Below are 27672 nucleotides of genomic sequence, written 5' to 3'. Positions count from 1 at the left end.
ATCGTTCCAAGCACTATGCAAGGATAGAATTTGACAGACCTGTCATGAGGTGATTTGCTACTCAAATACAATAATTTTTTGTGTAAAATCTTAATAAACTATAAAAACAAATGCCATAGTCTAACTAGCCGGAGGAATTGCCTGGAAAGTTATGGAAATTCCGGTCATATTTAGAGAAAATCCAGCAATGATTTTTGTAAATCCAAGTTATAGTTGTTAAACTTCAAAATTTTAGGTGTTCTAGACGTTTTTGATGGTGTTGAATCTATTTCCACCATAAAAAACACGATTCAAACACTGCCTCTACAAGATTTTTTGAAATTTTTTTGAGCGGATTTCGGCCACTTTTGACCGTCCGAACAATTCCTCCGCCTCGATAAACGACTCCAAAACAAATTAGGAAAATTTGATAAATTGATATATTTTGAAATTACAAAACTACTCCATACCCCAACATCTAAAACATCTAAAAAACCCACCCCACCAAATCAAAACACCAACTTGTCTAAAATAAAACCGCTCCACCTCCACCTCCACCAACAACCCAAAAACTAACTTAACTAAAGTAAAACAGGTCCACCTCCCCTAACAACCCAAAAAGCAGAGTCTTGCCTACCTTTTATTTAATTTTATAACTACAACATTCCAAAAAAGACATATACCTACCAAATTTTATTTAATTTAATAACCACCACATTCCCCAAAAAAACATATTCTTACCCCAAATTTAATTGGATTTAAATTAAATATATTAAAGGCCTTCCAATGGTTTTCTTTAAAACATTTTTTAAAATATTAAGTGAAGTTTTTGGCATTTTGTTAAGGAGTCGTCTAACGGAATTGCCACGACGGTCAAAAGTGGGTAAAAAAATTTCAAAAAATCTTGTAAAGGGAGTGTTTGAATAATGTGTTTTTATGGTGGAAATGGATTCAAGGCTATCAAAAACGTCTAAGACACCTAAAATTTTGAAGTTTAAAAACTATAACTTGAATTTACAAAAATCTTTGCCAAATTTTCTTTAAATATGGTCAGAATTTCCATAACTTCCCAACAACTCAATCTAAATATGACCAAAGTTTCCATAACTTTCGGAGCAACTCCTCCGCATCATTAGACTATGCGTTTTGGTAATGTCTTCAAAGCCGTGCACTCAACACATTATATAAATACAACCCACCCTCTCACGTTATTCATCATATTCTCGGGTGCGTTCTCATATCTTAGCGACACAGACACAGTTTTAGAGCTCTTCGTTTACGGGTAAGGCCTCTTAATCTTCGGTATTTCTTTGTAAAAATATTAGCGACGTCTGCTTTGGAAGAGTTTTGGTAGTCTGTGGTTGAATTTGACAATCTTTTGAACTTCATTACTTTTGAGATTTCAGTTGCAAAGGGTTGAATTTACTAGGGTTACAACCTTGTAGACATGGCTGAGGTTTTATCAGGTTTCTGTACTTTTTTGTTGCGGGCCTGTTCTTAGACCGTTATAGATCCTCTGATGTAAGTTTTTTCTGCCGTTCTTGAAAAACGTCTTTCAAATGCACTCGTTGATTTTATCGACGCAAACTGTTTTGCTCTGGGATCTGCTCGTATTTCTGTATTTTGTCTCCTCCGTGTGTCAAGTGGGGAAGTTTTCTTTAATATGCGGCTAAGGCCTGACTTTTTAGGGCTTTGTTACTGGGCGAGAGTTCAGATTTGCAGCTTCTTTCGACATGGCTTACCTCTAGGGCTTCTTTCAATCCTCTATAGCTGGCTAAGGTTTGTTTGTTTAGAGGTTTGATTTTAACGAGATTTCAGATTTATAGCTTCTTTAAACATTCCTGAGAGGTTTAGTCTCCTTTTAATCTTCTGTAGCCCTTCCTTTCATGTGCTTTTATATCTATTCCAGTTCAAAGTATCGTATGGCTTCTCCGATTTCTTCTTTGCGTTCATATTGTCAAATATTTTGTTTTCAAGGAATCTGTTGGTGAAAATTCCTTTCAAAGGAGTTATTCTGGCCTCCCTGTATTTATAACAGTGATTTTATTTTTTTTGTTTATTTATTTATTTTTAACAATTTATGATGGGTTTATTTAATCTTTTAAGGCGGCTTCGTATCTAAAATTCACTGTATGTCGTGCTGTTTATAGTTCTCTCTCTGGATCTTTGCTTTCATACTTCGTGGTTTCATTATTACAGTGACCTCTTTTGACTTGCAGGTCTTCATTAGCTTTATATCGTTTTCAAGATGCAGATCTTTGTTAAAACTCTCACTGGTAAGACGATCACCCTCGAGGTTGAAAGCTCTGACACTATTGACAATGTAAAGGCCAAGATCCAGGACAAGGAGGGCATTCCCCCCGATCAGCAGCGTCTGATCTTTGCAGGAAAGCAGCTAGAAGACGGCCGAACACTGGCCGACTACAATATTCAGAAGGAATCTACCCTGCACCTCGTTCTTCGTCTTAGAGGTGGCATGCAGATCTTTGTCAAAACCCTAACAGGCAAGACGATAACTTTGGAAGTTGAGAGCTCAGACACCATTGACAATGTTAAGGCCAAGATCCAGGACAAGGAAGGTATTCCACCTGACCAGCAGCGTCTGATCTTTGCTGGAAAGCAGCTGGAAGATGGTCGAACCCTTGCCGACTACAATATTCAGAAGGAATCCACCTTGCACCTTGTGCTCCGTCTGAGAGGCGGCATGCAAATATTTGTTAAAACCCTCACTGGCAAGACAATAACTTTGGAGGTTGAGAGCTCAGACACCATTGACAATGTCAAGGCCAAGATCCAGGATAAGGAAGGCATCCCCCCTGACCAGCAGCGTCTGATCTTTGCTGGAAAGCAGCTTGAAGACGGGCGAACACTTGCTGATTATAATATACAGAAGGAATCTACCCTGCACCTCGTCCTCCGTCTAAGGGGTGGCATGCAGATCTTTGTCAAAACTCTTACTGGAAAGACCATCACTTTAGAGGTTGAGAGCTCAGACACCATTGACAATGTCAAGGCCAAGATCCAGGACAAGGAAGGCATACCTCCTGACCAGCAGAGGCTTATCTTTGCCGGTAAGCAGCTTGAAGATGGCCGGACTTTGGCTGATTACAATATTCAGAAGGAATCGACCCTGCACCTTGTGCTTCGTCTGAGAGGTGGCATGCAAATTTTTGTGAAAACCCTTACTGGGAAAACCATTACTTTGGAGGTGGAGAGCTCAGATACGATTGATAATGTGAAGGCTAAGATCCAGGACAAGGAGGGTATCCCTCCAGACCAACAAAGGTTGATATTTGCTGGTAAGCAGTTGGAAGATGGACGTACCCTGGCTGATTATAACATCCAGAAAGAGTCAACTCTGCACCTGGTGCTCCGACTTCGTGGTGGTAGTTTTTAATTTAAAGGCCGCCTTTTGGATTAGCTTCGTAGGTTGTCCATAAAAGATGTTTCTGTATGCGTTTGTTAGTTTTTCATTTTCTCTGTCGGATTCGTTATGTCTAATTTGTCTTGTGCACAGTAGAACTAAACCAATATTGACGTCGTGGTTGGTACTGCAATGGTTTACTATGCAAAATTAATTCCCTTTGGATACAAAGAGACTATATCCGTTATATCATATGCATAAAATTTTCTTAAAGATGAAGATTTCGAATGCATCCGTTATTTAGGTATTTCCATCAGTGAGAGAAAAGTAGATTATTATTGTTTTCGTTATGTCTAATTTGTCTTGTGCACAGTAGAACTAAACCAATATTGACGTCGTGGTTGGTACTGCAATGGTTTACTATGCAAAATTAATTCCCTTTGGATACAAAGAGACTATATCCGTTATATCATATACATAAAATTTTCTTAAAGATGAAGATTTCGAATGCATCTGTTATTTAATTATCTCCATCAGTGAGAGAAGTTGCAAGTAGATTATTATTGTTTCTAACTTAAATGCATAACGTTATTTATTCCTAAGTTATTTTATGAAGATTCGACTGTGGGATTCTGTTACTGGCCAGTTTGAAAACCCATCTTTAGTAACTAAGATCTGTGTGAAGACTTTGTTTCCAACCAACCTTTTCCGAGACTTTATCTACTTTTTAATCGCATTTTTTTGGCAACAGAATGGACGATCTAACCGTTTTTAAATGTTGTTTGCCAAACAACTGGACCATCTAGCTTCTTTTTACGTGCGTCGTTTGCCAACCAGTTGGACAATCTTGTCACAGGTTCTTATCGGATCGGATAATATTATCCAATGGGATAATATAATGGGGGATATGCACCGATATTTTGTTATTTAATTATTTTTTGAGATCCAGTACCGTATATCTTAGTCATTCTCCATATATTACTTCGCTATAAGCATTTATTCCCAAGTTATTTTGTGAAGATTCGGTTGTGGTATTCTGTTACTGGCCAGTTTGAAAACCCATTTTTGACAATGGCAGCCTCTGTTTTCAACATAATTTTGGGTGTATGATTGGCATTCTCAAGCGCATATTTTTGACAATGACTGTATTGACATGCCACGTCTAGGTTGGCTATATGTTGTTCCTTGAAGTGCCATCAAAACCTGGCTTGAACTTTTTTCACAGGATGGAGACGATGTTTGCTTTGAATTCTCCATGGTTTCCAACTTGTCCTTAACCTGTATTCTTTTTCATTATATTTTGAGTATATGTGAATTTGAGAGGCCTTATTTTGATTGGCCTGCCACTTCTAGCTCGGCCAGGTTGTTCCTTGAAGCGTCATCAAATTTGGGTGTATGATTGGCATTCTCAAGCGCATATTTTTGACAATGACTGTATTGACATGCCACTTCTAGGTTGGCTATATGTTGTTCCTTGAAGTGCCATCAAAATCTGGCTTGAACTTTTTTCACAGGATGGAGACGATGTTTGCTTTGAATTTTCCATGGTTTCCAACTTGTCCTTAACCTGTATTCTTTTTCATTATATTTTGAGTATATGTGAATTTGAGAGGCCTTATTTTGATTGGCCTGCCACTTTTAGCTCGGCCAGGTTGTTCCTTGAAGCGTCATAATTTTGGGTGTATGATTGGCATTCTCAAGAGCATATTTTTGACAATGACTGTATTGACATGCCACTTCTAGGTTGGCTATATGATGTTCCTTGAAGTGCCATCAAAATTGGCTTGAACTTTTCTCACAGGATGGAGACGATGTTTGCTTTGAATTCTCCATGGTTTCCAACTTGTCCTTAACCTGTATTCTTTTTCATTATATTTTGAGTATATGTGAATTTGAGAGGCCTTATTTTGATTGGCCTGCCACTTCTAGCTCGGCCAGGTTGTTCCTTGAAGCGTCATCAAATTTGGGTGTATGATTGGCATTCTCAAGTGCATATTTTTGACAATGACTGTATTGACATGCCACTTCTAGGTTGGCTATGTTGTTCCTTGAAGTGCCACAAAATCTGGCTTGAACTTTTTTCACAGGATGGAGACGATGTTTGCTTTGAATTCTCCATGGTTTCCAACTTGTCCCTAACCTGTATTCTTTTTCATTATATTTTGAGTATATGTGAATTTGAGAGGCCTTATTTTGATTGGCCTGCCACTTCTAGCCCGGCCAGGTTGTTCCTTGAAGCGTCATCAAAATTGCGCTTGAACTTCTTTGATGATGATGGAGACGATGTTGGGCTTTGAATCTTGCTTTGAATCCTGGCCAAATTCATAATGGTAGAGAGGCTGAAAATGCTAAAATTCTGGAAGCTAAAATGATATAACAACTGCCAAATTCTTAATGGAATGGACGCTGGAATTCTCAAGGATTTTTTTCCTCACAGCAACAAAATAGATTCAAATTGAAATGTGGCATTACTAATGTTGCATGTGGACATTAGTCATCCAAAAAAGCTCTTGTATTGTTGTTTTCATGTTTAGGGATTGAGGATTCATAGGAAACGTTCCCAAATTGCTGGGGATTTTGGAGATTAGGGGACTTGGATGCTGTCGTCAAGAAGTTTTGGATAAATTTTAGAGATGTTTTGAACAGGTTTCAGGGGTTTTGTTGGGTTGATTTTAAGGATCTTCGGGGTATGTCTCTTCAATTTTGATAATCATTGAAATGATTACATCTTAAGTTGCATAAAGGTAAACTGCCTTTTGCTTACATCCAAGTTGCGTAAAGGTGAACTGCCTTTTGCTCAATAATGAAATGTCATCTAAGTTGCATAAATGTAAACTGGCTTTTGCAAATAATTACGTCCAAGTTGCATAAAGGTAAACTGCCTTTTGCTCATGTGCCACTTGGCCTTTTTTAAATTATGCCATTTTTTTTTAGAATTAGCAAATAGCAAGGGTTGTACATATGCTTACAAATAGTTATGGTGAATTTTAAATATTAATGTTTTTTATTAGAATTAGCAAATGCAAGGGTTGTACATATGCTTACAAATAGTTATGGTGAATTTTAAATATTAATATTTTTTAATTGCATGCTTAAGTTGGTGGAATATTGGCCATCGACGATGCATTGGTGTGAGTATGTTCTGTTGCATGCACATCTAAACACCATCGGCACATCTAAACACCATCGATCATATGTTGAGCTAATGTTGAGCTCTCTGCATCATGAAACAGGTAGCGGGAACTCCAGGATTGCATGAATTTTGTTCAACGTTTTAAGTGGACATTCCACCTATTTGGTTTTACAGGACTCCACTTCAAATGTGGGATACTCACACAGGGTGAAGCGTCCACTTGAAACATTAGACATAATCCTTCAACTCACACAATCAACATTAAGCAGCATTATGATTAAGGTTATGAGCATTATGGTTATGATTATGGTTATACGATTACTAGCTGTGGAAACTTACATACTCTAATTTCAGTAGTTGTCAATGGATGTTTTTTTAAGACATCTTACTTCAATTTTCTTAATGGCTAATTTGACATTAACAATTGCTATTGATGAAACTGTTGTAGAAAACCCATCCACCTATAGTGTCTTGATTGCTGCAACTTAGTTTGTGACTGTAAATATTGAAGTGGTTGATGATCAGTATGTATAACTGTTTCTTTGCCCAATAGGTAATGTTTCCACTTTTTCACACTCTGCACTAATGCATACAATTCTTTATCATATGTGGGATAATTAACTACTGTAGAATTAAATGTCTCAGAGTGATAACATATGGGTTTATCATGTTGCATCAACACTGCTCCCATGGCATAGTCACTGGCATCTGTTTCAGTCTCAAATGGTCTTTGAAGATCTGGCAATGCTAGTACTGGTGCTGTACTAATCTTTTCTTTCAAGGTGTTGAAGGCTTTCTGCTGTTTGCCTCCCCACTGAAACACCTTGTTCAATCCTGTCAAAGCATGTAAGGGAGATGCAATCAAGGAAAAGTTAGCAATAAACTTTCTCCAATATTGTGCTGCTCCTAGGAAGCTCCTAACTTCTGTAGCAGATTTGGGTTTAGGCCAGTTCACAATGACTTCGACCTTAGAGGGATCTATCTTCAATTCACCACGCCCTACAATATGACCCAAATAATTCAGAGATGTTTTGCCAAATTCACATTTTGATAACTTAACATAAAGATTTTATTTTTTCAAAACATCTAGAGTCTGCTTTACATGCTTCAAATGTTCTTCCCATATTTTACTGAAAACAAGAATGTCATCTAAATATACAATTACAAAATCATTAATAAAAGGTCGGAGTACATCATTCATAACTCTCATGAAAGTGGCAGGAGCATTAGTTAAGCCAAAAGGCATAACTAGCCATTCATACAGCCCTTGCTTTGTTTTGAAAGCAATCTTCCATGCATCTTGCTCTGCAACTCTAACCTGATGGTAGCCACTACGCAAGTCCAACTTGGAAAAGTAAACAACTTCTTTCAACTGATCTAATAGATCATCTATGCGAGGAAGAGGATAACGATTCTTGATCGTTATTTTATTCAGTGCTTTGTAATCAATGCACATCCTCCACGAACCATCTTTCTTTCTCACCAACACGATTGGAGATCCGCATGGTGATGTGCTTGGCCTTATGAATCCTTTCTCGAGCAGCTCCTGTACCTGCTTCTTGATCTCTGCATTCTCTAAAGCGGATAACCTGTACATTCCGATGTTAGGAAATGGAGCATCTTGCTGCAAATGAATATCATGTACAATTTCCCTTTTGGGTGGCAGACCTTTAGGTTCTTGAAATAGGATATCATATTCTAAAAGAACTTTTTCTAAATTAGTTTTCTGTTTAGCATCACGACCTTCAAATGCATTGATTTTATCAGGGGTCTTTTCCTTTACAACCATTAGTAAAAATTGCTTGCATGAATTTACAATTCTTTTCATCTGCCATGAATTTATGAGAGTGTAATTATTTTTGAGTTGATGAGCTCTTACAATATATTCTATTCCATCTTTTGTGAGTTGATACTTATTTTTGGCTCTATAGAAAATGACTTTTCTATCATACAAGTAAGCACTTCCTAAAACAATACCACATATATCTAAGGGAACTATGTCTAACTCAACCTCATCTACAAATGCTGACCCAAAAGCAAACCTAAGTTTACATTGTCTAGTCACTTGTAGCTTTGATTTATCACATACCCAACCTAATGGATATGGCTTCTTGTGAGGTGTGGTTAGTAGTCCCAAATTATTTACAATTGCTTCAGAAATCAAGTTTACTTGTGAACCACTATCAAATAAAGTATCAATCTTTTGATGCTTGGAAATAACTCTAATATGAAAAAGCTCATGTATTTTTCTCTCATTTTCTTCATTATCATTAGATTGTGCAGAATTATTAGTAGATGCTTAAGAATTTTTACCTTTTATACCTGTAGCTGTGATTGTTGTTTCATCACCTGAGTCTGACCCCAAATCTTTCTGAATAGCAGCAGCAGTCTTCTTCTTCTTGCCATCAAACTTCTTGGGTTTCAGCTCCGGATGCAAAGACCAACAATGTTCATCATCATGTCCATCCTTCTTGCAGTGAATGCATGAAGGTTTGTCTTTCTTTACAATGTTTGCCTTCCTCTCTTTCCATTTCTACTTCCTCTTTTCCTTGTTCTTGCTTGCAGTGGGTTTTGATGATCCCCCAATCTCTGGGTTCACATTCTTGCCTCTAGCCTCCAGATGTGTAGCCTGAACTGATACCTCATCTATGCTAGTAGGGTTAAACATGAGAATGGTGTGCCTCAAATAGCTGTGTAGACCACCTATATACTTTAGCAAAGTTTCAGGTGAGTCTAGAGAAATGCCTAGAATTAAAGCTCTTTTTCTAAATTCCTGGGTATAGCTTTGTACACTTTGCCCCTTTAATTGGTGAAGAGTTTGCCAACTCATCATGGCTTGCTGCATATAAGCTAGTGGATAGAATTATTTTTTAATGGCAGAAACAAATTCACTCCAGGTAGAAAGAATTTTACCATGCTTCTTCAAATCAGCTTGGGTCCTGCCTTCCCACCACACTAGGGCAGTTCCTCCAAGGCGAAGGCTGGCCAGCTGAATCTTTCTCCTTTCTGAATCGATGTTCTGCACCCTACAATATACATCAATCTATCTAATCCAGTTATCTAGCTTTTCTGCATTTAATTCTCCATCATATATTGGCAAATCAAACTTTACATCTAATTTAATCAAAGGGATAGAAGGAGGTGTTGATAGAGGAGGTTCTTTTCCTTTCCCTTTGCCTTCAGAATGGCCATCTAGAAGAGGTTCCTCTGTTCCTTTGTCTTGTTTGGAGGTTGAAGTATCTTCACCTCGACCTTTCTTAAATTCTCGATACATCTCTTCTACCATGGCTCTCATGGTCATGAAACTGTCCATGAACTGAGAGTCTGATTCTAAGGGAATTTCTTCTGCGATTTTCCTCCTAGGATAGACTCTTCCAATTTCTGGGTTAGTCTCAACTAGTTCTCCTTCTCCTAATTTTAGCTTTGACCTAGTTAGCATTCAACAATCCAGCACAAGCTTGTCTAACCTTAGAAAACCTAAAGCTCTGATACCACTTGATCTGTTAATGAGATCTTAGACAATTATTAAGGTATTACAAACTCATGTGCATGGATATGCCTATGTTACTTTGTGCAATGGATCGATAAGATTGCGAAATACATAGACAATGAAGCAGTTAAGAAACATAATAGACAACACACATAAACACAACAAGTTTAATATGGAGTTCACCCAAAACTCCTGGGCTACATCTCCTGGTCCAGCCTTCAGTGGTGGCCTCTCTATTATGTCTTCAGAAGCAGAGTTTTACAAAAGTATGAGCTCAATTTGAGTCTCAACACACAACAGATACAACAACAAGAGTTTTGCTTGAACCCCTCAAGCCTCTCTGAGTACACAGACTCACTCTATCACCCTCTATTACTGTCTTTGCTTTGTCTCAGCACTGCCTACCCTGTTTTCTGTCAATCTATGGCTTTAAAGCCAATCAGCATTGTCTGTTCGTTTCACCTTCTCGGGCTCTCTGGTTTCCCGACCTCTATCCGCTCAGATCCCCCTCTGAGTGTTAGCAATCATTGCTAAACGCTTTCAGGGTTGGTGGCCACCTGTACTGTAATGGAATGGTCATCAGGCCTTTGAAATCCTTCGAAATCGTCATTCTTTGTTTACACAGAGAAATACGTTCAAACACAGGAAAAGTCCGCCAAACACTATTTATCAGACTTCAAACATCCATAATTCTGCCTTATACTCCTATTGGATCCGCCTGTATATCGACATCGCATCTCCACCATTGATCTGGGAGATCCAGATCCAACGGTTGTGGTTCATTTCGAGCGGATCTTTCATACGGGGGTTAACCGCCCGATAAGGGTGGTTTTCTCTCTCCTCAGCCTGGACATGTGGCAGCCAATGTATGGGCTTGGGCGGAGCCCGACCCAAACTACTTACCGCCTTTGGTCCTCCCGAAATCCTGCCTGTTTTGTGATTTCCCTTTTATATGAAAAAAAATACATTAAAACATGAAATCCTGCTCATGTCGGACTTGAACTAGTATTCAACAGCATTAATAAACCCTTTCAGTTCCGGCTATCGCATCATGCATATATATATATATATATATATATATATATATATAGCCTCACTCCTCTGTGGTTTGCCTACACGATATTGCGATGCAACGTGGGCCGTCGATCTGCGCACTTGATTGACGGTCCTCGTTGACCCCGCTGATCATTGTCGCGTATTCCTTGTGGCCTCCGCCGATACCCTGCCTTTTCCACCGCCGATTGCGATTCGCCGATCAGATCTGGACCGTTGATCGGCTAGATCTGACGGCTCTCATGCAAAGTAGTGTTAAACCGTCGATACTCTGTTTTTCCACTATTTGTTCATGTTTTTGCCTCCCGATAGTGTAATCCGACTTTTCAAGAAGTTCTTCTTTTGCGATTGTTTTGATTTCTGAAGACTTAGAGGGTTTCTAGGATCCGTTTTGGATCAATGTTGAAATTGTAGGGTCTGACCCCATCACTAAGCTGCCTGATTACTTTCCTCCACACAAGGGGAAGACCAAGGTGCCCAAAGACATTAACGAGAGTAAGGTCACCCTGCATACACCCCCCTTACCGGATCAGATTGTGTTTGAAGGACCGCGCTTGGAGCGTGTTCCCCTTTTGAAATTAGAAGACTGGGATTTAGTGGACTCTAAGTGGTTTCCTCACCTAGCAATAGATCAACTTATGCATCGTGTGTTGGAGCCACGGAAGTCGCTGAGGGGCATGGATAAGGCAAGACTGCTCAACCTACTATGGGTGCCGCATTACAACCACGAGCCCATCACAATGGTGGTAATCAAGCAATTACCATGCTTGGTGTACGATGGGTGTTTTTGGCTGGAGGAGCCAATACCCATCACTAATAGACTGATCCATAGGATCATGTGGCCGGCATACATAGGGGAAAATCCGCCCATGGCGTTTGGCGAAAAGACTGGTGAACATGTCCTCGCAGAGGCCATGAAAGAAAAGTTCAAGTTAGTGAAGCAGTTGCATGATTATGCCATCTCGAGCATCTGTGACCCGGAGGTCAAATTAGCCACACAACCCTTGGTAGGGAAGGTTATGTAGAAGTATCACGTAAACGAAGTACCATCACCAGTTGTAGCTTTGGCGGCCCAATGCGCAAAGGTGTTCAACTTAATTGGGCATGCTACCTCTCCGATGAGTTCCTCGCAAACTGCCGCAAGGCACATGATCTCAGCAAGACATTTCACTATGCATGGCTCTTGCTGTCCCTAGTGCTGGTAGCATGGGAGCTACTTGAAGGCAGTCAGTTCCCTTCGGTCGCACCAAACCTACCAGAGGCCGCGAAGTACGCTTCGCTGTGGGCGACTGAAGATCCTCACTGGGTAAAGGACTGCAAAATCTTTTGGACCCTGATGGAAATGAACATGCACATGGCCATCAACCGCAAGCCACAGTTGTCGCCTACCAACTTTGACAGATTGCAGGAGTATGCGGAATTCAAGGCTGATTTCCACCACGTATCAATAAGGGCGCGGAAGGACCCCGAGCAGAAGTGGCACGACTTGCCCTACTTGGCGATGGATGACGCAATCGAAGCGGTCCTTGACAGCTGGTTGGCAGAAGGAGGAAGAAGCCAAGCTGAAGATGGAGCAGTTGGCCGCGAAATGGAGAAAGGAGGTCGATGCTAAGGCTAAGGCAGAGTGTGCTGCCGCACAGGAGGCAAGACATGCAAGAGGAGAGGAGCACGGCTCTGACAAATAGAAATCACCCTCACTAGAGACAGAGGAAGAAACAGACAAACAGACGGAGCAGGAAGGAGTGGACCTGGAAACGACTTTGTTCCGTATCAAGTGCACTAGGGGTCTAGAAAAGATAGGGCCGCAGAAGAAGTCCAAAGCGAGCAAGATGTCTTTGGATCCAATCACCCTAACAGACGGGGATCTGAATGATATAGGGGATACGGTGCAGGATGCCACCATAGAACTGTTGCAGCAGTTCGAGCAGCAACAGCAGCAGGCACTGGGCACTATTCAGACGGGTCTGTGCAAGCTGTAGATCCATGCCTCACACATGCAGACCAGCGTGGCGCCCACCAGTGTGGCCATTGGCACCTCAGAAGCTGCGGAGATGTTGCGCTCGGGACCCCCGAGCCATAGTGCTGCCAGATGGAGCATTGACGACGGCAACTGACGCTGACAGACCCGCTGTCAGTGCCCTCAAGGGCGTGGGACTTAATCTGGCAGTGCTTCCTAACAAAGTGCTTTACCTTTTGCAGGATGGTGTGATCGCCGAGCTTCGGGCCCACGATCACCGTGCTTTGTAGGTGATCAGTGAGCAAAAGGTTAACAATGCTCAGATGGATGTACAACACAACTCTGCCATCAACCTTGTGTCCGACCTCACAGATAAGAATCAATGCCTCACTAAGGTTGTGGATGAAGCATGCCGGACTGTCCCGAAGCTGGACATCCCTAAGGCTGAGCCAATCGATGTGCGAGTTAAAAAACTTGTTGCAGGAATGCGCAACGCGTGCACAGAGTTGGCCAAGGTTCAGTTGGAGCTAAATCTCAAGATCGCGGAGTTATAGTTGAAGGCCCAGCCTTCGACTCCGCCGGAAGTCAGGGAGCAGCGCGCGATTGTTGTGGCAGATGCGGTAGCAAGTGCAATGACGAAATGCATGATACATTTTGAGCAGTCGCTCAAGGTCCTCACCAGCTTACAAGAGGACCCCAATGTACAGAGGTTGGAGACAGAAGCGTGGGAATTGCAGCAGTGCTACGATGAGGTTAAGGCAACAACGCGAACTATTGTCATCACGCAAAGGCTCATGAAGTTGCAGGAGGCCAAGGCACTAAAGGAACAGGTAGACACAACGTAGCACAAGGAAGCCGTGTTGAAGGCTCATTTGAAGCCTTGGTTAGATGAGGCCTATGAGATCATGACTACCATTGAAGGCAAGTTGGCTAGTCTGCAGGAGACTCAGCAGAAACTACAGACTGCTAGCGCAGGGCCAGTGACAGAACAATTGGTTGAGGAGCTGAAGCAACAACAACGCAGTGCGCCGCCGAGGTAGCAGTTGTTTAGGTCGAGTTGGGAGGTCTGCGCGACAAGATCTCTGCACCAACCGAGTGACTCGAGGGTGAGTCACCATGTTTGTGTTGGGGGCCTGTTGGGAACGGGTCCCCTAGGGGTCAATTTTGGGTTAAACACCCAAGTTTTGGGGCAGAAGGCCCGAATTTTGTGTAAAGAAATGTAAAGTCTTTGCATTTTGTGTCATGGAGCGCGAAAGATATCTAAAGTTAAAAGGGTTTTCCGCCCTTAGTTTAGATAAGTTGTGTCAGTTTTGAGATCTACCCATGGTCCGCGGACCATGGGATTGTATAAAAAGGGAGGAAAGTAAGTAAGTTAGAGGTCATGAATCATTGGTAAGTCTTGGGAGAGCTAAGAGTGAGAGTCTTAGCGTAGGAAGAGGCTCTGCAGCTGAGTGCATAGAGGCCTAGGGTGGAAGTCCGCAGCTGAGTGCGCGGACCCTTGCAACTGTGTGTGTAGGGCAGATAGAGTCTGTACTGGGAACTTGAAACATAAATAAAGAGAAATATTTTGGAATCATTGTATTTCTGTCTCTGATTATTGCATGCGATTATGATATGTTAAGTTCTAGGTTTACATTATAATTGATGCGCGAATGTATCTATTTCTATCTGTTATTTGAACGCAAGTAATAATGTATGTTTACGCGAGGGTAATCTTAATTACATGATAAAGTTGGCTAACCACTAAGATAATTAGGGAACGAGACAGTAACATAGTCACAGGGGCACGTAAGTGCCTGAATCATTGTTTAAGGTTGCGTGAAGGACAATCAGATACCTTCGCGGAGGTTCTAAAAGATGGAAGAGGAAATACATCGATAAGCCCTAAAAGGCTTATCGATCTACGCGAAGGCAGGGATTGAGGTAGAAAACCGACATCACAACCATCTTAGGGTGCAGAAACTTGGTTCTTGCATCCCCCCATACTGCTTCGGGTGAGACTTCAGTCCGCGCTCCGCAGACTGATGCCGAAAGGGCCAGTAGTGTAGGGATTTGCTTGGATGCCTAACGCTAAACCTAGGTTAGGGCCCATCAAGCCAACATTATTCTTATTGCTATTATGCTGATTATGTATATGTTTTATGACAGTGGCTATATATGGCTCCCATCATGTTTTTACTTGTAAATGAATAAACAATGTATAAGTATTAGATCTATATGTTCAAATCTGTTATTTAAACCTATAGATTTCATTCCTGCCAAGTGTTTGACAGAATGTCAATCTTGGTTGGGGATGGTCAGGCCTAGTCCTGGATTTAGTTTTTGGTTTATTAGTCTTGTCATCATGTGTTTAATGCATTCCAGAAGTTACAACAAGTTTTAGGTAGTGGCTAGAATTCTAGGCTTGAAAATTGCCTTAAAATCCCCGAACTCTGGCACAAGTCTGCTAGAAATAGTCCCTAGATGTAGGCTTGCAGGCTTGTGGGAGCATCTAGAGGTCAAGAAGTCTAACTCAGTGGGACCCAGGGGCTGGTTAGCAGAAAGGTTGGGATGGTTCTTAGGAGTCCTATTGTTGATGTTGAAGGTTTGTGTGGTGTGTTTTCGTAGGTTCCACTTCCTTAACGTGACTTAGGAGGTAGAATCATATCATAGTAACTTCTCGTCACATGTTTATTCTGGTTGGTCAGTTACTTGGGTAGATGTGGGAGGACGGTGTTACAAGTATAGGAATGATTTTATTTCAAATATTGTATAGAATGCACCCTAGGGGATTTATATGAACTAAGAAACTTAGAAAGTAAGAGCTCAAAAGTGGAAATGGTGAAGATTTTGCCGTGAGTATGCAAGAGCTACATGAAAGAGTCAAGCAACAATTGCAAGAGAACAACAACAAGTGCAAACATAGAGTAGACATGAAAATAAGATAGTTGAGCTTTGAAGTTGGTGACTTAGTAATGGCATACTTATGAATTTTCTTCCAATACTTATGAATTAGAACCCCCTAAAGGCACTGTAATATCATCAATTTTCAATGTATTAGACGTGTACCCATTCAAGGAACTAGATAGTGTTACAACAAATGCTCCTGTAAGTGATGTAGATTAGACCAACAAGTGGAAGAAGCAACTAGCCAAAGCAACTCAGAAAGAAATTGAAGCAATATTGCGTCAAAAAGTAGTTAAGAAAACTAGAGGTAAAGAGTATCTTCAATATATGGTTAAATGAAAACAACAACCAATAGAAGATGCTACACAAATGACATTAGAAAATATTATCAAGTATGGTACAAGTGTTAAGAAGCTAATGAGCAATTCATTTTTCCTTGGGAGTTTGATGCAAGAGCATCTACAAGCCAAGACCATTTTGACTGTTTGGGTCAAAACTCATTACTCATTGAGTTGGTATCATAATTTGTTTACCAAAGGAAGTTGGGTTTCCAAAGCCATTTAATTGTAATATATTAGCTATAGTCTAGAAGGAATTTAATTTGTTAGGAAGTTATATGAGTGTCATTTAATTTCTATGTAAAGGAGATGAGCTAGCTAAACCATGGATTTGTTAAACAATTTAGGAACAGATTGAGTTTATTGGATTGTACAAGAATTATATGAAGAGAGTTTTCATATGTAACAGAGAGATCACATTAGAGAGAGAATGAGAGAGTGACTATTACTTTTTGTATCTTGGGAGGTACTCCCACAACCCCTAGGGTTACTAGGCTTGTAAGCAGTTGACCCACAAATGTGGTTTGTGGGCATTGTACCCAAGTAGTGGGTTTTATACCCAAAAAGTTGTGGGCACGAAACCAAGTAGAGAAATTGTTAGTTTATCCATTGATGCATGCAGGGAACCCTTGATGGGCTAAGGGGCATCTAAGGCATCATGATGTGGCGAAATCAAATGGAAGAAATCTCTTTTCTAATATTAGTTGGGTTTTTGTGAAGTAAACTCAAGTCGGCTTGACCAATATGACATGACCCTTGCTGGAGGAGAAGGCCACCTAAGATCACTATAAATAAAGTTCAATTCAAGTTCATTTTCACCATCCACAAGTGCATTTATTCTAAAGAAAAGAGAAAGCCAAAGGAGTTGCATACCTCATGAACCGAGTTAGATAAGGAACAAAAGGACGACGTTGGATCTGTTTTGTCTCATCTTCTAGTATAGGTCAAAGGAGGGAGGTTGGACGAGATTTGGTGATGGTAATGTGATCAGTTAGGTGCATCCAAGCTAGGAGAAATCTCTGTGATTAAGGGTTTAAACTTTTGTGCTTCAAGTTTGTGATTAGGCTAAGTTATCTCTAGCTACGGAGACAAGGCTGAGACTCCCTTAAGTTCTGTGCACAGGGGCTGAGAAGGGATATGTGTTGTAAAAGGGACCAAGCTCAAGCATAACATCTAAGTGAAGGAAATAGAGGGATGACTAAAGATGTTTTTGAAGTAGTGGTGAAGTAGAAATTAGGGTCGAGTTTCTTGAGGTGATGCATTGAGGTAGGATTGTGTTTTTTCATCACAAGACTGATATCCTTGAGGCTACAAGGAGGATATTAGGGTTACGTGTTTGTGGAAAGGGATTGCTATGGTGGAGGGTTGTTCCAAGGGTTTTGGACAATGTTTAAATGTGCCTTAAGGACTGTCGATTTGGAGTGGCAAAAGGATGGTTAGTGGGATGCTTATGTAAGCCCTAAGGATTATGTTTAACATGTCAAAGTATTGTTGTGAGGGTTGTTCTATGTGTGCCTTAGGTACAATACTTGGTGTGCCAAATCAATGTTGTTGGTTGGTCGTTTGTAGCCCTAAGTTTACCAGATGCAAGGAAGCATATCATTGATGTGTGGGATAATGTTCAAGCCCTAAGTTCAACATATGCAAGGAGGCATATTGTTGATGTGTGGGCTGGTAGTTTGTGCCCTAATTTCAGTTATCTAAGGGCCATCTAGAGGATTGATAAGAGGGTAGTTTTAGAAGACCTTAAGATAGTCATCTTTGAGGCAACAAAGTGACTATATGAAGGTAATTGAAGAAGCCATAAGTTGTGTGACAAAGGAGCATACTTGTCACTGTGTAAGGGCAGCCTTAGAAGACCCTATGAAAAATATCCTTTGAAGCAGCTAAAGTATTGTTAGAGGGAAGGTCCTTGATAAGTTGGGTTATATTCACAAATGAAGTTGTGAACATCATTTCTTGTGGGTGTGTATGTAATGGGTAGATGGACCTACATATTGTGAGAAGCCAATGTTGTTGAAGATATATGTTCAATCAAATTTGAGTAGCAGGAGTGATTGATAGAGGCAAATTGTCGGCTAAATATGCAAGCATTCTGAAGTTGTAGAAGTATTATGAGCAATAGAAGAGGTGGAAAAGGAGCTGCCAAATGTGTTCAAGGGATGTGGACCGAAAGGGCTGAGTAGAAAGCTTCTTCAACAAGTTAAGTATACTTTGTTCAGGGATAGATTGGTAGTCATAAGTTGTTGACTCTAAACCCTAATTGTTCTTATTTTAGGGCTAATTGTAAGGGCCATGATCCTTGGTATGAGAGCCCTATTTTTGTTGTATTAAAGTTTGTAATATAACTAGTTTTGGGTTGAAAAATATCTTTTGCACTAGATTTATCCACTACTGTACATTTTCTATTGTGCAAAGTGCTTGTGTTGTGGCATTTTAATGTGTTTGTGATCATGTTTTAGACATAAACCTGATTCTGAAGCGCCAAGGAAAAATCAACAGTGATTTTGTCCTACGGAGGAAATCTGTGCAAAACTATGTAACCATTAAATTTCCTTCCATTCCAGAAATAAGATTAAGTTTGTTGCCTCTTGGTGTCTAAGATCGTTTTGCATGCATGAGTTTAGTGTCAAACAACTAGATCAAATTTATTTTTAGGTTAAGTAGGCGGGCATGGAGCAACAAGGTTTGAGTCACAATGGTAAAGGCTCAACAAAAGACTTAACCAAATTTAGCCTTTTTTTAGACTTTTGTGAATTGGTAGTGACAAAATCATTTCCCAGCTACATTTATCATCTATCGAACATCGATTGTCGAGGATGGAAAAGGCCTTTACTTGGTGTTAGTAAACCCTTTGCTAGCCAATCTAGCATCCATTGAGCAATAATGTCAACTGACGAATCTTTTTTTGTCTATATTTCCTATCTGTCAGCCATCAACCATTAGAGGTCATCAAGACTTGATAATAACACCTTTTCTGGTCTAATCCAATAAGCATTGGGTGCTTCCATCAACTAACGATATTGATAGACAAACATTTCCACGATAATTGTAGCCCATCTACCACTACTGATCTATTAAGAAAGTGCCAAAGGTTGTGGAGTGACGACAAGCGCGAGGTGGTCCATTAGTTAACAAATTCTAGTAAATAGAACTTTTCACAACATTTGTCATCAATCACCACCATCGAAAAATTGTGGAAGTGTTGAAAGTTTGCAAGTGCTAACAAGTGTGGAGTGATCTTGTTAACAAATGGGCCCAACAAACAAAATATTTCACAGCAATTGAAGTTATGTCTACCACCATCACCATGTTAGTTCATTTTACCGCCCTTGAGAAAAAAGAAGAAGAAATTGTCAATGATTGTGAGGAGCCAACAGGTCTAGCACCATTTGTTTGGGCCCTTAGTCATAGTGTTGGTCCTATGGAACATTCTAGTTAGCACCAAGAGCTAGTGAAATTTGGGGAAGAGCAAAACTATTGGCATCACATAAAATGGTAGAATTTATGCAAGAACGCGTGTTTAATTGGAAAGTGCTTCAAGTTTGGCAAGTTTTTGATGGACATAATTGTAAACCATGTTTGTATTATCAAATGAGTGCAATATAGGAGGCAAGGTAGTGGATGGGAATTTGTGTCTTTAATTGATATTTCCATTGTCGATCAAACTTCTCTTACTACTAATATCGAAGGTTTCATCACAATAAAGTGAAAAATTGACTCTTTTTGAATGTTATAATCAACTGGGGTACATCCACATTCTAGCTACTTACTAGCAAAAATCGTGTTTACTAGTCTAGAGGGATGCCCTCCTAACCCTAGATCTTAGTATTCACATTATCAATGGTGTATGAGCTCCCCACTTCCAAGGTAATGGTTTTCCTAGTAAAGGCTTTCACAAAGACCTAAATTGCACCTCTTGAACAAATCATAAGGTGCATGGTTAATTCCTTCCAAGTATTGTAATCAACCAAGGTTTGATAATCCTCTCGATACCTATTGGAAAATATATGCTTATGTCGATTAGGGAGTACACCATTCTTCTTGTAGATATTGGCTTGCCATTACAAAAATTGTTTGAGCTCTTAACTTCCATAATAATCATCTTGCAAATAAGGTTTTTGAAAAAACTTGGGCCACCCCTTGGATGGAGGATGATGTCGAAGGTAGATTCCTTCATGATAATGTAATCAACAAGTGTTCACCTCTCTTCAAGTTACTTATTGACAAATATCAAATGTTGATGGTCAAGGGGAACACCCTCCTTATTTTGGATCTTGGCCTTCACATTGCCAATGGTATATAAGCTTTGAACTTCCAAAATTAATCATCTCGCTAGTAAGGATTTTGGTAAAGATCTAATCACCACCTCTTAAATGAAGCACAAGTTGCAAGGTGGTTTCCATATACATATTATAGTAAAAAAGGGCTAAAGAACCTTCATTTCCTTTTAGATATTTGGAATCAAGCTTGGAAAACTACTTCAAACCTAGAACTCCAAGGTGAGTTAGCAAAAAATTGGTCACATTCAACGAAAAAGATGGTGCCATTAGAATTAAGTGTGATGAAGATGAAACCATTTTGTCAATATGGGCAAATATTTTAAGAACTATTAATAGCAACATTAGGCTATGAAGCTAGAATGGAAAGGAAAGTATAAAGGAAATGGTAGTGGAAATCCATTTGGAAACTAAATAACCCTTAAAAAGCAAGGGTATTTTTTATTGTTGACCTTATCTAAAAAATTACTCACCTGGTAAATTATTGGAAGATGACATGGCAAGGCCTCGATAGGTGTATTCTATGTAAAAATATCGAGAAGTCTATAGGTCAATTGGTATAACATTATGTCTTTACAAAAAAAGTGGCAATTGGAGTGAGGAATTCAACCTAACAAGTGGCAATTGAAAATGGGAGGATGGATTCCAACTCATTGTACTTTGAAGGTTGTAAACTAGCATAAATTTCCAATCCATTAAGCACCTTGAGGTATGATAAAAAAATCATGATGCAAATCTCTTTGTGCTTAAAAGATCATAACAAAAGATGGTTCTACTTACGAGTACTTTTCTCTTTCTATGTGTGTGCGCATGATTTCCTAGTAGGCAAATCAACTTTGATAATTTAAGTTCATAAAATAGAACCCAAAACAACATAGTAACAAAGAGACTCCCATGAGAGTGAGAGAGAGGTTAATCTAAGGTGTTTTGGAGGAATGATTGTTCTCCTCCCCACCTCGGTTCAGTTTACTCGCTGCTATCAACAAATGTAGATTGACTCATCACCGTTATTCAAGAAAAACCACACCACCTAGAATTAACCACTGTGGTCCATAAGAGGGCGCTTTCACTCTTGCCAATTTTATTCATCCCCTTATATTAAAGAGTATAGACTCAAATATACTAAAGTATTTTAAACTTTAATTTTTAAAACATTACAAACTAGCTCTTCTCGTGTTTTATGATGAGTTTATTGAAATCAACATATCTAGCTAGGAAGTAATACATCTTGACACTTGTATTGTAGAGAAGGATAGGTAAGATGGAAATGGTGGACAAATTAGGGCTATGAGACAATTTGATCTTATATTGTGAAATTAGACCAAACTACCCAAGGAAATATAACACTATTCAAATGAACAATTTAGATGCTAGATACCTTTATCGCTACATCCCTTTGTCACTTCCTCCCAATCTCAAGGAGGATAATAATAAAGGGTGACAAGGAACTAAGGACACACTGCCTCAGAAAACTCCCTCTCAAGCTTAGATATATTTTATTTTTGCTACATATTCCATAAATGTATATAAAAGGGTCACAATGCACCAATCATTTGAAATTACCAATGCAAAATCAAATGGTCATCATACATCCTCACAACAATAAAGCACAAACATGAGTTTCAAATAACATATGTTAACATGCATTGTAATTCTCACAATTATTTGGAATTTAATGATGTTGCTTCCTCTCATCATTATACATGACTCATAAACACTAACTTCATGAAATATGGAAACACTCTTGATTCTTCTTATTTATTTTATGCATAATTTGGATTGCTAATGTGGGTTGCCTTAAATTAATATCTCCTACCAAAAGTACCATAGTAAATAAAATATCTCCTTATGTGATCATCCACTTGTCTTTTTACCAAAATATTTTGTCTTTGCTTCCTCCCCTATGTTGGGCCATTGCGTGTAAGCCAAGTTAGTGAAGCAAAATGAGAAATCCCAACTCATTGAGAGGGAAACAATATAGGATCCTCTCATTGTTCTACTTAACTCAAAAACCCCAAGTTGTCTTGTAGCATTTAAGTCAAAAAACATGGTTGAAACGGCTCTTCCACAAAACATGGCTGAACTGGCCCTTCCACAAAAACATGGTTGAAATAACTCACAAATACACCACTAAATCACAGTTTCATCCCCCTTTAACTAGTGGAATGTCAAACAATTTGGATTTGATAACAAATGGATCAGTTTAACCCCAATGAATCATGGAATGGTGAACCCCTCAATTCAATCATTGAAAGCATTGACATTCCCTTTCGTCAAGCCTATTATCAATCCTTGTAGTGGAGTCTTTGGCATCTTCACTTTAGACTACTTTGTGCGAACAAGAGGGGAGAAAGATTATGAAGACAAATTTCAATCTGGAGGAATGATGTTCAAGGAAGGGAAATCATGTTCAAACAAGGATAGCGAGGGATGGGACATCAAAGGTGACTATAGGTGGAACATTAAAGGTGATAGGATATGAGGTTGCTACAGAGAAGATCATCGAAGGTAAGGTCGTTGCCTTCTTTATCGAATTTTGAATTGTCAACAAAAGACCAAAGTGTTGGCCTTTCAAAGTATTTCTTTTATCAATTCCATCTTAGAAATACGCCATTGCTAATATTAGTGATTATGAATATTTACCCCTTTTTTTGTTCTTACAATCTCTTTTCAAATTTTAATGAAAATCCTTAAACCCATAGGTTACACACAATGAAACCCGTTACTTTTAGGTTGTTGACTACACCATGATTTAACATATGTTACTTTTAGGTTGTTGACTACAACATGATTTAACATGGTTCATATATGCATTTAAATTTATTCCATATCATCTGGAAGAAGTGGTACTTTGCTCATAAATTTTTAAGAAAGGACACTTTACTCTTAAATTCTTAAATATAATATTATTATTAAACACTATATAATTTTTAAAAAATATTACTAAAACAAGTACAAAATAATAAAAATTCAATTTAAAATTTGAAAAATAAGCATATTTTACTTATTTTAAATTCAAATTTACTATTAAAAAAACATCATTTTAATTATTTAATCCACTCAAATTATAACAACATTACATTTTTCAATCACTACCATGCTAGACCCCTCTAAGGTTGAGGTCATTGTGAATTGGCCCAAGCCCAATACACTTACAGAGGTAAGAAGCTTTCTTGGGGCAGAACCTGAACTTTAACATGCCATATCTTCTATGGAGAAGTCCATTTTCGGACTTCACATCGTTCCAAGCACTATGCAAGGATAGAATTTGACAGACCTGTCATGAGGTGATTTGCTACTCAAATACAATAATTTTTTGTGTAAAATCTTAATAAACTATAAAAACAAATGCCATAGTCTAACTAGCCGGAGGAATTGCCTGGAAAGTTATGGAAATTCCGGTCATATTTAGAGAAAATCCAGCAATGATTTTTGTAAATCCAAGTTATAGTTGTTAAACTTCAAAATTTTAGGTGTTCTAGACGTTTTTGATGGTGTTGAATCTATTTCCACCATAAAAAACACGATTCAAACACTGCCTCTACAAGATTTTTTGAAATTTTTTTGAGCGGATTTCGGCCACTTTTGACCGTCCGAACAATTCCTCCGCCTCGATAAACGACTCCAAAACAAATTAGGAAAATTTGATAAATTGATATATTTTGAAATTACAAAACTACTCCATACCCCAACATCTAAAACATCTAAAAAACCCACCCCACCAAATCAAAACACCAACTTGTCTAAAATAAAACCGCTCCACCTCCACCTCCACCAACAACCCAAAAACTAACTTAACTAAAGTAAAACAGGTCCACCTCCCCTAACAACCCAAAAAGCAGAGTCTTGCCTACCTTTTATTTAATTTTATAACTACAACATTCCAAAAAAGACATATACCTACCAAATTTTATTTAATTTAATAACCACCACATTCCCCAAAAAAACATATTCTTACCCCAAATTTAATTGGATTTAAATTAAATATATTAAAGGCCTTCCAATGGTTTTCTTTAAAACATTTTTTAAAATATTAAGTGAAGTTTTTGGCATTTTGTTAAGGAGTCGTCTAACGGAATTGCCACGACGGTCAAAAGTGGGTAAAAAAATTTCAAAAAATCTTGTAAAGGGAGTGTTTGAATAATGTGTTTTTATGGTGGAAATGGATTCAAGGCTATCAAAAACGTCTAAGACACCTAAAATTTTGAAGTTTAAAAACTATAACTTGAATTTACAAAAATCTTTGCCAAATTTTCTTTAAATATGGTCAGAATTTCCATAACTTCCCAACAACTCAATCTAAATATGACCAAAGTTTCCATAACTTTCGGAGCAACTCCTCCGCATCATTAGACTATGCGTTTTGGTAATGTCTTCAAAGCCGTGCACTCAACACATTATATAAATACAACCCACCCTCTCACGTTATTCATCATATTCTCGGGTGCGTTCTCATATCTTAGCGACACAGACACAGTTTTAGAGCTCTTCGTTTACGGGTAAGGCCTCTTAATCTTCGGTATTTCTTTGTAAAAATATTAGCGACGTCTGCTTTGGAAGAGTTTTGGTAGTCTGTGGTTGAATTTGACAATCTTTTGAACTTCATTACTTTTGAGATTTCAGTTGCAAAGGGTTGAATTTACTAGGGTTACAACCTTGTAGACATGGCTGAGGTTTTATCAGGTTTCTGTACTTTTTTGTTGCGGGCCTGTTCTTAGACCGTTATAGATCCTCTGATGTAAGTTTTTTCTGCCGTTCTTGAAAAACGTCTTTCAAATGCACTCGTTGATTTTATCGACGCAAACTGTTTTGCTCTGGGATCTGCTCGTATTTCTGTATTTTGTCTCCTCCGTGTGTCAAGTGGGGAAGTTTTCTTTAATATGCGGCTAAGGCCTGACTTTTTAGGGCTTTGTTACTGGGCGAGAGTTCAGATTTGCAGCTTCTTTCGACATGGCTTACCTCTAGGGCTTCTTTCAATCCTCTATAGCTGGCTAAGGTTTGTTTGTTTAGAGGTTTGATTTTAACGAGATTTCAGATTTATAGCTTCTTTAAACATTCCTGAGAGGTTTAGTCTCCTTTTAATCTTCTGTAGCCCTTCCTTTCATGTGCTTTTATATCTATTCCAGTTCAAAGTATCGTATGGCTTCTCCGATTTCTTCTTTGCGTTCATATTGTCAAATATTTTGTTTTCAAGGAATCTGTTGGTGAAAATTCCTTTCAAAGGAGTTATTCTGGCCTCCCTGTATTTATAACAGTGATTTTATTTTTTTTGTTTATTTATTTATTTTTAACAATTTATGATGGGTTTATTTAATCTTTTAAGGCGGCTTCGTATCTAAAATTCACTGTATGTCGTGCTGTTTATAGTTCTCTCTCTGGATCTTTGCTTTCATACTTCGTGGTTTCATTATTACAGTGACCTCTTTTGACTTGCAGGTCTTCATTAGCTTTATATCGTTTTCAAGATGCAGATCTTTGTTAAAACTCTCACCGGTAAGACCATCACTCTCGAGGTCGAGAGCTCTGACACCATTGACAATGTAAAGGCTAAGATCCAGGACAAGGAAGGCATTCCCCCGATCAGCAGCGTCTGATCTTTGCAGGAAAGCAGCTAGAAGACGGCCGAACCCTGGCCGACTACAATATTCAGAAGGAATCTACCCTGCACCTCGTTCTCCGTCTGAGAGGTGGCATGCAGATCTTTGTCAAAACCCTAACAGGCAAGACGATAACTTTGGAAGTTGAGAGCTCAGACACCATTGACAATGTAAAGGCCAAGATCCAGGACAAGGAAGGCATTCCACCTGACCAGCAGCGTCTGATCTTTGCTGGAAAGCAGCTGGAAGATGGCCGAACCCTTGCCGACTACAATATTCAGAAGGAATCCACCTTGCACCTTGTGCTCCGTCTGAGAGGCGGCATGCAAATATTTGTTAAAACCCTCACTGGCAAGACAATAACTTTGGAGGTTGAGAGCTCAGACACCATTGACAATGTCAAGGCCAAGATCCAGGATAAGGAAGGCATCCCCCCTGACCAGCAGCGTCTGATCTTTGCTGGAAAGCAGCTTGAAGACGGGCGAACACTTGCTGATTATAATATACAGAAGGAATCTACCCTGCACCTCGTCCTCCGTCTAAGGGGTGGCATGCAGATCTTTGTCAAAACTCTTACTGGAAAGACCATCACTTTAGAGGTTGAGAGCTCAGACACCATTGACAATGTCAAGGCCAAGATCCAGGACAAGGAAGGCATACCTCCTGACCAGCAGAGGCTTATCTTTGCCGGTAAGCAGCTTGAAGATGGCCGGACTTTGGCTGATTACAATATTCAGAAGGAATCGACCCTGCACCTTGTGCTTCGTCTGAGAGGTGGCATGCAAATTTTTGTGAAAACCCTTACTGGGAAAACCATTACTTTGGAGGTGGAGAGCTCAGATACGATTGATAATGTGAAGGCTAAGATCCAGGACAAGGAGGGTATCCCTCCAGACCAACAAAGGTTGATATTTGCTGGTAAGCAGTTGGAAGATGGACGTACCCTGGCTGATTATAACATCCAGAAAGAGTCAACTCTGCACCTGGTGCTCCGACTTCGTGGTGGTAGTTTTTAATTTAAAGGCCGCCTTTTGGATTAGCTTCGTAGGTTGTCCATAAAAGATGTTTCTGTATGCGTTTGTTAGTTTTTCATTTTCTCTGTCGGATTCGTTATGTCTAATTTGTCTTGTGCACAGTAGAACTAAACCAATATTGACGTCGTGGTTGGTACTGCAATGGTTTACTATGCAAAATTAATTCCCTTTGGATACAAAGAGACTATATCCGTTATATCATATGCATAAAATTTTCTTAAAGATGAAGATTTCGAATGCATCCGTTATTTAGGTATTTCCATCAGTGAGAGAAAAGTAGATTATTATTGTTTTCGTTATGTCTAATTTGTCTTGTGCACAGTAGAACTAAACCAATATTGACGTCGTGGTTGGTACTGCAATGGTTTACTATGCAAAATTAATTCCCTTTGGATACAAAGAGACTATATCCGTTATATCATATACATAAAATTTTCTTAAAGATGAAGATTTCGAATGCATCTGTTATTTAATTATCTCCATCAGTGAGAGAAGTTGCAAGTAGATTATTATTGTTTCTAACTTAAATGCATAACGTTATTTATTCCTAAGTTATTTTAT

General features: G+C 39.1%; 1 protein-coding gene and 1 long non-coding RNA gene across 3 annotated transcripts; both read left to right on the top strand.

The window, feature by feature from the left end:
• Positions 1-1125: 1125 nt before the first annotated feature.
• LOC149209204 (polyubiquitin 4) lies at positions 1126-27333 on the top strand. 2 transcript variants are annotated; one of them, XM_089396309.1, is made up of 3 exons: positions 1126-1261; positions 2199-3278; positions 26084-27333. In XM_089396309.1, the coding sequence occupies exons 2-3, from the start codon at positions 2228-2230 to the stop codon at positions 27091-27093; spliced, it is 2061 nt and encodes a 686-aa protein (XP_089252435.1). In that variant the 5' UTR covers positions 1126-1261; positions 2199-2227; the 3' UTR covers positions 27094-27333. The 2 variants fall into 2 exon arrangements, with proteins under 2 accessions (XP_089252435.1, XP_089252434.1); XM_089396308.1 differs by lacking the exons at positions 1126-1261; positions 26084-27333 and adding an exon at positions 1292-1500 and having other exon boundaries at positions 2199-3616.
• Positions 24928-25998, top strand: LOC149209205 (uncharacterized). Its single transcript, XR_016252838.1, has 2 exons — positions 24928-24979; positions 25104-25998. It is a non-coding gene; the product is annotated as an uncharacterized LOC149209205 (long non-coding RNA).
• Positions 27334-27672: the final 339 nt, after the last annotated feature.

Source organism: Pinus tabuliformis, chromosome 1_2 (genome assembly GCF_031772625.1).
Source record: "Pinus tabuliformis cultivar Carrire ecotype Pingquan chromosome 1_2, CPIR1, whole genome shotgun sequence".
In the NCBI taxonomy this organism is placed as follows: Eukaryota; Viridiplantae; Streptophyta; class Pinopsida; order Pinales; family Pinaceae; genus Pinus; species Pinus tabuliformis.
The sequence above is the reverse complement of the archived record's forward strand: the minus strand, read 5'-3'. Positions and strand labels throughout refer to the sequence as shown.

Bases quoted from the DNA above. Each gene is read 5' to 3' on its own strand.
- LOC149209204 (XM_089396309.1), top strand. From the start codon at position 2,228: ATGCAGATCTTTGTTAAAACTCTCACTGGTAAGACGATCACCCTCGAG. The intron at 3,279-26,083 runs GTAAGCAGTTGG...TGATCTTTGCAG, and splicing joins ACAAAGGTTGATATTTGCTG to GAAAGCAGCTAGAAGACGGC.